A 10,241-nucleotide genomic window follows, 5' to 3' on the forward strand; every position below is an offset into this window, starting at 1 on the left:
ACTTGCCTTCGCCAACATCACTAATAATGACCTGCATGCTGTTCTGTGTACTGTTTTTCTCTTTCACGTCTTTCAAAACGGCTAGTGTTTTGACATTGCTGCTCACTTGTGCAGTTTGCGAGGGCTGTTTTTCCCCCGATGTGACTCAGAGTCAGTGATGAGAGCTAGAGCGGACACTGACTGCTCACTTTAAAGCCCTGCGCTTGTCTCCTGTTCTCATAATCTCCTACACAACAGAGGAAGATGGAGCGAGAAGTGTCCTTCTGCTGCGCTTGATGGGCCACGACTGGCCGGGTTTGACGCATCTCAACACGGCTTTCCCTGCAGGGTGGACGCACAGGTTCATAAGGTCACGACCCCGGCTGGTGCTGTCGCTCGTTACCCATCATGCTTTGTAGCCGATGTGCTGCTCCACCTGCCTGATGTTCTCTTCCTCAAAGTTTGTGTGCTGCCACTTTCGTGTTGTGATCGGACAGGACAGCAGGGGGTGGACGGGTCGGGGGGGACGCGTCCGAGCGCCTGACTCTTCTCTTTTGACTTTGGAGCGGTGAGACCGAAGCTTTCACAAGCGTAGCAGCTTTCAGGCTGAGGAAGTCATCGGAGTGGCAGGCCTGTCAGATCACGGAGGGCCGGAGGTCTGATCACTGCCGCGGCAGGCAAAGAGACAGCGAGAGCCGACTCTACCGCTTTGACAGGGAATATGTTCACACAACTGGCAAGCTGGTGGCAACTGAGTGACTGAGACTTCAAGAGGCATCACGTGAGGATTGTATGAGAGAGAGAGAGAGAGAGAGAGAGAGACACACACACAAACAGAGAGAGAGAGAGAGACACACACACACACACACACACACACACACACACACAGAGACAGAGAGAGCATTATCAGAGAAAATTATATATATATATTCATTATTTGAAATAAAATAAACATTGACTGACAAAATAAAAAAATTAAACCTAATAAAAACTATATGAACATGACAAAAACACAGAGCAAAATGATTAAGACTGAAAAACGAAAACAAAAATAAAATCTTATTCACCTTTCAACCAAGTTTATAAAAGCATATGAATGATACTAAATGTAAACGTGATGCCCCAAGTAGAGATCCACTGATTTATAGTGTACTCTTAAAACTTTTAAATATTTTATCTTATTCAATTACATTTAAATACGCATTTAAAATGTGCTAATAATGATTAATTATATAGCATTTACACTCCCCTAAAGGATTATTAGGAGCACCACACTAATACTGTGTTTGACCCCCTTTCGCCTTCTGAACTGCCTTAATTCTATGTGGCATTGATTCAACAAGGTGCTGAAAGCATTCTTTAGAAATGTTGGCCCATATTGATAGGATAGCATCTTGCAATTGATGGAGATTTGTGGGATGCACATCCAGGGCACGTAGCTCCCGTTCCACCACATCTCAAAGATGCTCTATTGGGTTGAGATCTGGTGACTGTGGGGCCATTTTAGTACAGTGAACTCATTGTCATGTTCAAGAAACCAATTTGAAATTCTTTGTAAACCCTAGAAATGGTTGTGCATGAAAATCCCAGTAACTGAGCAGATGGTGAAATACTCAGACCGGCACGTCTGGCACCAACAACCATGTCATGCTCAAAATTGCTTAAATCACCTTTCTTTCCCATTCTGACATTCAGTTTGGAGTTCAGGAGATTGTCTTGGCCAGGACCACACCACTAAATACATTGAAGCAACTGCCATGTGATTGCTTGATTAGATAATTGCATTAATGAGAAATTGAACAGGTGTTCTTAATAATCCTTTAGGTTAGTGTACACTATACATTATAAGCTTTATATGCTGTATAAATGAGAATGTGGCTCAAAGACGGAAAAGGGTTTAAGCATTAAAAACAATAAGTGTAATACTGCTTTAAATGTATGATGCCACAAAATAAAAAATAAAAAAAATCTAATCTTGTCACGCATGTTTGCAACAAAAATCTATTTATTAAATATTAAAAGACTTAATTTCACCCCATTTTTTTTCACTTTCCTAGGTTTTGCCCATTTGTCAGTAATAATTTCTTTATAAAATTGGATATGCTCCCTTATTCTTTTACATTTATTAATATGTACAAATCAGAATGAGGATGTTGTTTGCTTTTTTACATAAATATTGTGCTATACTGAATGACAATGTAACATTATTTCACTGAAATATTGACATTTTATTCTCCAAAAACATATTTGAAACCTTAAAAGTAGACACTTTATTTACATTTAACGTGCTTTCTATGGACATAAATCACTTTTGTAAATCTCTTTTGATGCGGACATCTTAACACCTTTGACCCATGTAGCGAACAGCAAATCATTGTTTAATCATGCTGTCACATTATTACAGTGTGCTGGCTAATAATAATAAAACATACAACTTAAAAAAAACTGATAAAACTTCCTGTTTTAAAAGCACAGAATAGAAAACTTTCTTCATCAAGAAATTTCATTGGGTGTCAAAAAGGAAAAACTTTAACCTGCAGAGTATTAAATTATTACAAATATTAAAAGTATCTATCTATCTATCTATCTATCTATCTATCTATCTATCTATCTATCTATCTATCTATCTATCTATCTACTGACTCTAGACAGAAACATGAGTCTGATTATAGCTCTGTGCAACAAACCGAACAATTTGGAGTGTCATATCATTATATATTTCATATAAATTATAATAGTTTTATTTCATTCATATATTGTCATTGAGATACTACTATATATATTTTTTTATGAATATTTTTTAAATATGTCTGTCAAGTTTTTATTGAATTATGCATTTATTTTATTTTATAGTTTTAGTTAACTGTAATAACCCTGATGTACAGACATATACTCTAATTTAAGTCACATTTTGAATTCATCATAACAACACAGCGTCATTACAGTAATTAAATCAGCCAGCAGCAGTATTTTATTCAGGTGTAGCGAACCTGTCTGAGCTGCCAGCCAGCCTTACTTAACATCTCACACCGAGAAACCTTTCCCAAATAACTAATATATTTATTTGCAATCATATATTTTCATCAGCCTTATAGGAGATATGAATTAGTCATACCATTACACTAATGACTTTACAATGACTGACAGCTGATTTGAGTTCCCAGCACATACTGTGACATGTCTGCTGTCTCTCTGCACTATTGTGAAGTAAACTGTCGAACACTTGAACAAACATGACACAACAACTTCATGTAGAGACAATAATGAATAATCATTACCTAAAGGTCCACAAATTATTAATGTAATATAAACAATGCTATTTTTCCTCTATGCAATGTATTGCCATTAACAAGTAACTTGCAATCCAATAAATGTCAGTGTGGCTTTCAGTTAATTAAAGGAATAGATATTATATAGTAACGCAGGGTGGCACTTAGATCCCAATTGCCACAGTCTGCAATTTACAGTCTGAGCTTTATTTGAAGGAAACCACAAATAATGACCATTAAGCTGTCAGCCAATGGACAGGAGATCACATTAATGAAATTAGATAAGGCGAGCGCTGATCTACACAGCCATCCAAGAGACGAAGAGCCCGGAAAAAAAGGGTCAGGACCAATTAACTAACAAAACAATGCAGGGCCCTGCCGCTGTCTTCTGTGTGACGTCTGTGTGTCTGTGAGCCGTTGACTTCTGGGATGATTTGACTTTCTGGACCTCTGTGTGTCACTTTAACCTCCATGACAAAGAGAATCTCAAATCCTTTCATTCACATGCAGCTGTGCACATAGATGCATACATCTTGCTGTTAAAGAACTAGTTCTGTCATCATTCACTCGCCCACATGTCATTTCAAACTATTACGACTTTCTTACTTCGGTGGAACAGCAGGGAACGTTTGAAGTATGTCTGAGCAGCTATTTTTCATAAAAAAAATCTTCAAAAAGGACTTCCAATGCCATAAACACAGAATAAAAGTAGTCTATAAATCATGATTTATGCATAAATTACCATTCAGAAGTTTGGAATAAATAGGATTTTTAAAATAAGTCTCTTCTGCTCACTAAGGCTGTGTTTATGTGATTAAAAATACAGTAAAAACAGTTTATTGTGAAATATTATCAACATTTGAAATAACTGTTTTCTATTGTAACAATATTTTGAAATGTAATTTATTTCTGTGATGTGATTCTTAAACCACTAATAATAATCATAATATTAATAAAACTAAATATTACGGACCACAAACTTATTCTGATGCTGCCACTTTGGTCTCTTTTAAAACTTGATAGTCTCTTGCCATTATGCTTTGTATGGAAAGAGCAGCTTGAACATTCTGTGAAACATCTTTTGTGTTTCACAGAATTAAGTCAATCGAATGCATTTGAACAACATCTGGCTGATATTTTTTATTTTTATTTGTTTTTTTGAGCTATGCTTTCCAGCCCCTTTTTTTTACACCCCTTTCCAGCCATGAAAATGCCACATAGCCCCCATGTTTACATGTGAAACAAGTCCAGGGAGTCAGCGCTTGTTTTGGACCGACCCTGACTCTAGAACACACAGCCTTGTATTCCTGTGTATGTGCCCCCCGGCAGAATGCCATGGCTGGCACTAAATTAGTGATTAGGGACCCTCTCCCCCCTCTCCCGCCTCTCTCCAGAGACGCCCTCAGACTGGACAGCTGGATGCATCAAGAACTGTCACCTTGTCAGGGAAAGTTTTCTCTCCGTCCGCCAAAACTTTCGTCAGTCCGTCAGGCGGTGGTGAGGGGCCGTGTGCTTCCAGTGAAGACGGATCCAGGGCGGGTGACATTTCTGACGGCTCCCCCTCAAATGAGCATCTCTGCTGCTGTCAGTGCAAGCCTCGCCCCCCGGCAATGACTGTCAAGCGACATGCTCACAGCCGCACGGAGAGGGAGCCTATCACTGGCCACACACACACACACACACTAGCGGTTTTGTTGATGACTTCTGTGGTCAAATGTTTACGCCGAGCAGGCTTTAGGTTACAAGGCTAATCATGTGATCTGTTGCAAATGCCTTAACCCTGGTGAAGCCGTTTTACTGGAAGCACTTTCACAGGGTGTTAATTCCACACATCTCTGCTCGAAAGCTTGCCTTTTGTCTTGATAAACGGCCGAGATGACATCCGAGAAGATATTCCTTCCATTGTCATGCAAGTTTAAGAGTGAGACGGACAGCTAAAGAGTCTAAACTCAATATTCAGCATAAAGACACATTCTGAGACACATTCCAGGTTTAACTGAGATTTAAAGGGACAGTTCAGCCACAATTAAACTTCTGTCATCATTTAATGAGCCTCATGTCAAAACTGTGTGAATTTCTTTAGTAGAACACACAGAATAATTCGTTTTGGACCACACAATGGAAGTCAATGGTAACCAAAATTTTCGGTGACCAACATTCTTCAAAATATCTTCTTTTATGTTTCACAGAAGGAAGCAAGTTATACTTCACAACTCATATTTTGGAACAACATGAGGTTGAGTAAATGAGTAACTAATGACAGATTTTTATTTTTAGTGAATCCTCCCTTGAAGCTCTCTTGAATGTGTCTGTCAGTTACCGCAGAAATTATCTTGACAGTTGCAAACGGATTGAGAATTATGGAGGATTTAATATAGCAACATTTTTAAGAAACTGTTAATTATTTTCTCTGTGAAGTTAGCTGAACTGTCCTCCAGTACTACTTTTCTAGGTGGATGAATTTCTAAATTACTAGTCATGAGTTACCAATGTATGTATGTATTTTTGGCCGTTTGCATTTACTTGCCTGTATCATGTCAAACTTACCAGCTTTTTGAAACTGAAAGACTGGATAACTTCATACTTTAGTGTATTTTGATGTTTATATCACATTCTTAAATAATAATAATAATAATAACAATAATAAAAAGATGAAAGCTAAACTAATGTTCTCTTGTAATCAGCATTATGGCACAATTGTTAAAATGTCTGAAACATTCCTTTAATTCAAAAATGAACAAAATATAGGTGTCTATTAAAAAGCATATTTGGGGATCTTGTTAATGGTTTATTGATTGTGAATTGTTATAGTTTTCAGGTTGCTATGATGTAATACTGCCCCCCAGTGTCTATTTACTGAACTAACACATGTTTTGTGAAATACAGCCTAAAACATAAGGTCTATCCCCTCTTCAACGATGTGTAGAAAGTGATCCTCATAGCTGACCAAAAGCACACATTAACACTGAAGGATGGGATACAGAACAAGTGTGTATGTTCCATTAATGTTTGAAAACATTTTCAAATTCTTGAATATTTATAACGTTTTTTTTTTTTTTTTTTTTTTTTTTTTGTCACATCTGTATTTGGACCATTTAGCAACAATTCTCACAAAAAATAAAATAAAAATAAATAAATAAAAACCTTTCTCTAGATCAATATTCTTGATGTTAGCCTAAATAATAATAATAATAATAACAATAATTTTACATATCGATGATTAACAATAACTACACTTGTTATGCAAGATAGATAGATAGATAGATAGATAGATAGATAGATAGATAGATAGATAGATAGATAGATAGATAGATAGATAGATAGATAGATAGATAGATAGACGAAGGTTTTATATGTGTGAAGGAGCGATGCATTACTTCTGGAACAGGAACAGTGTCACCCCGAGAGTCAGATCACAACCAGAAGGAGATTTAAGACTTAACATATAACATAAAACTGTTATTATAGTAGTTGTGGTAATTCCTCTAAAGGCCTGTCGGATGTAGGATGTATATTCAGACTTTAACGCCAGCAGAATAGCTCACTGTTTTCTGCAGCAAGCAGGCTGAAGTGCTCTAATGTGGGACATTTTTTGCATTTCAGATTTCTGTGAGATATGTGTAGCCAAAACATTAAATCCACACCTAAAACCATTTAAAAAAAACCCAGGATGTGTCCTTAATAAATCAAAAGAGTAAATGCAGATAAAGAAATTATAGACATATTAGCTCTTAGTGCAAGTCGTCTGAGAAAATCTGCAGCTTCCACAAGTGGGACATTGGTAAGTCTATGATAAAAGGCCAAAATCACCTTTCATGTAGAACAGTTAGATTGATTAAAATATAAAATACATAGTTTATACATACAATGTTATACTTTTTTTTGATGGACAAACATTTAATAAGCACATTAGGCCAAGAAGTAGCAGGATTGTTTTGTTTAGAATGAATTTATGCTCCATAATATCAAGTTTGTCTTTTGGGCCGTCTTCACACAATGTGCTTCCAGTCTGATGATTCCTCCAGCCTCATTTATGATTGTACATTTGAGAGGTGATGTGATTTTGATCACATGACACCACGGCTTTGGTAACCCAGAGTTTCACTGGCATTCATGTGTTAATGGGGGAGCTACAAACACCAAACCTTAAGTGTCCCACTTTAGGTCAATTCACCCGTGTACTCCATTCTGATTATAGCCCCCCAAAAGACGGTATATAATAATAATAATAATAATAATAATAATAATAATAAATACTACAATTATGTATTTATTAAGTAGCATACCTATGTGCATACGTGCTAATTCATATGATTGTGCTTTATATAGGTAGGTTACTGCACACATGTAAAAACATGATGTTCAGCCATTTCAGTGCCACCTTGTGGTCGATTCACGAAAAACGTTGAAATATGACCCTGTTGATAAATAATGTTTAATTTTACTTTTCAGTTTATATTAGCCCCTTATACCTAAATATGATGAACGTCTGCTGCATCCCAATAAAGCATTTCAAGTTATGAGGGTCTCCTTGTTGCAAGGCCACACAGTAACTTTAACACTCTTCTGGCTGAAGATTGCAGGAAAGATATATTACATGTTAATATTTCCTGCATCTGTTCAGGGTTTTCTTCGCCTGTGGCCCAAGACACTACAATAAGCTCCAGTTTCCCCGCGAGAGGACAGAGCAATTGAAGAATGGACGGATAATTCCTGCCACACGAATCTAATAATAATAATTAGATAAAAGCAATAATATGTTTTGAATCTTAAGCAGTGCATACTAATCTTTCTTTGGAAAGTTTGAGTGTATATTGTAATGTTATATAAAATTGTGTAGAGTTTGATAAACGGTCAGACTTGTAAACTGTATGTACAAAACGCAAACATATCGCAGGAGCAGAAGCCTCATAATATCAGATTACAGCTGATCACCGTGTGAATGAATGACGCGTATCATGTGACGTAGCATAGATCCGCCTTCGTGTGTTCAGTTAGGTCCTGTAGGCCAAGATAAAAGTCAACAGATTTTTGAATTAGAAATTTAGTTATACGACATTGCTTGAAGCGCGCATAGTTGCTATAATGTCTGGAAGAGGTAAAGGAGGTAAGGGACTCGGGAAAGGAGGCGCTAAGCGTCACAGGAAGGTTCTCCGGGATAACATCCAGGGCATCACCAAACCCGCCATCCGTCGTCTCGCTCGCCGCGGCGGAGTCAAGCGTATCTCCGGTCTGATCTACGAGGAGACCCGCGGTGTATTGAAGGTGTTTCTGGAGAACGTGATCCGCGATGCTGTCACCTACACCGAGCACGCCAAGAGAAAGACCGTCACCGCCATGGACGTCGTGTACGCGCTGAAGCGACAGGGACGCACTCTGTACGGCTTCGGAGGATAAACTCATCTGTACACTCACAAACACCCAACGGCTCTTTTAAGAGCCACCCACATTTTCAGAAAGAGCTGTATTCATAATGTTCTCTGAAGTATTTTGTGATCAATTTAAAGTGTAGTCCAAGGTTTTTTTTAAGGTAAACATAGCACACTAGATTTTGTCTTAATCTCGAGAATTGAGTAACGTTACATCCTGTTCTTTCCAAACATTTATTAAATTGTGCACAATAGTATGTAAATAAAACCGCGTTTTTTTCGTGATCGTCAGCCCAAAAAAATTGAGCGGGAAAATCAGAGACTCATGTGTGGGGGAGGGGTGCTGGAAACATTCAAATTTAGAAGCCTGTGATTGGTGGATGTGTCTGTCGAGCAGGCCATTTCTAACCAATGAAATATGTTTTCTCCATTCGGTGTCCAAAAACACCCAATCAGGCAATCTCAACACAGACGCCTAAATTAGCATGAGCTCTCCATAAAATACCCAGTACGCTACCAAACGGAAAGCTATTGTGTTTTTTCGACACTTGTATCATGCCTGAACCAGCGAAGTCTGCTCCCAAGAAGGGTTCCAAGAAAGCGGTGACTAAGACCGCGGCTAAAGGAGGAAAGAAGCGCAGAAAGTCCAGGAAGGAGAGCTACGCTATCTACGTGTACAAAGTGCTGAAGCAGGTTCATCCTGACACCGGGATCTCCTCGAAGGCGATGGGGATCATGAACTCTTTCGTCAACGACATCTTCGAGCGCATCGCCGGTGAGTCGTCTCGTCTCGCTCACTACAACAAGCGCTCCACCATCACCTCGAGAGAGATCCAGACCGCCGTGCGTCTGCTGCTGCCCGGAGAGCTGGCCAAACACGCCGTGTCTGAGGGCACCAAGGCCGTCACCAAGTACACCAGCTCCAAGTGAAGCGTGATCTGACTCCGACAACCCCAACGGCTCTTTTAAGAGCCACCCATCTTTTCAATTAAAGAGCTTTATGTAGTTATTTGTGGTGGGTTAAATAAATAAACCCAGAACTACACGTAATTTCTTTCTCAACTCTTGAGGAAACAAAGGATCAGATATGTTACAACTGCTACTATGAGTTTAGTTAACGCTTAAACCGCTTTTGGTCTTTAACGTAATCAGGCTTCTGAAGAATAGAAAGAACAAAAGAACAGTATTTGCAATGGTTTACAACTACACAAGTCTTTACTATTATAATTAAATGCATCCTTGCTCAATAAATATTTACATGTTCACACCCAGCACATTAGCTGCTTTCTAAACACACAGACAACTTCACAGACTCAAAGTTACCAAAGTCATAAATTTAGTTTAGATTTGTAACTTTTGTAGATTGGCAAACAAAACTCCTTCAGATAAATGAGTGTGAGGATTTGAAATGTTAAAATGTGTTCGGTCCCTGGCCGTGTCGTGTGGCTGGACTGCTGCAGTCACTCGGAGACTGAGAAATCAGAGAAATTCAGGAAAGGTTAGAAACGGAGACTAAAGTCTATCAAAGCGTCTGCTGCTAAAATACTTCCTCTGTCAAGATTCTCCAGGTCAGCACATGCTCATCCAGCAGAGGTATTCGTTACTCTCTGTTGCTCAAGACGTT

The 10,241-nt window shown here is 38.4% G+C and overlaps 2 protein-coding genes across 2 annotated transcripts; both read left to right on the forward strand.

Annotated features, from left to right (window-relative positions):
* The first annotated feature begins 8,277 nt into the window (after positions 1 to 8,277).
* On the forward strand, positions 8,278 to 8,777 carry LOC132133578 (histone H4). Its single transcript, XM_059546465.1, has one exon. The coding sequence runs from the start codon at positions 8,334 to 8,336 to the stop codon at positions 8,643 to 8,645; it is 312 nt and encodes a 103-aa protein (XP_059402448.1). The 5' UTR covers positions 8,278 to 8,333; the 3' UTR covers positions 8,646 to 8,777.
* A 333-nt stretch (positions 8,778 to 9,110) lies between these two features.
* On the forward strand, positions 9,111 to 9,667 carry LOC132133620 (histone H2B). The gene has a single exon (XM_059546507.1). It carries the CDS (start codon positions 9,173 to 9,175, stop codon positions 9,545 to 9,547), a length of 375 nt encoding a protein of 124 aa, XP_059402490.1. The 5' UTR covers positions 9,111 to 9,172; the 3' UTR covers positions 9,548 to 9,667.
* The last annotated feature ends 574 nt before the right edge of the window (positions 9,668 to 10,241 follow it).

This window comes from Carassius carassius, chromosome 50 (genome assembly GCF_963082965.1).
Source record: "Carassius carassius chromosome 50, fCarCar2.1, whole genome shotgun sequence".
Taxonomy (NCBI): Eukaryota; Metazoa; Chordata; class Actinopteri; order Cypriniformes; family Cyprinidae; genus Carassius; species Carassius carassius.

Coding starts and splice junctions, on each gene's coding strand:
- LOC132133578 (XM_059546465.1), top strand. CDS start 8,334: ATGTCTGGAAGAGGTAAAGGAGGTAAGGGACTCGGGAAAGGAGGCGCT.
- LOC132133620 (XM_059546507.1), top strand. CDS start 9,173: ATGCCTGAACCAGCGAAGTCTGCTCCCAAGAAGGGTTCCAAGAAAGCG.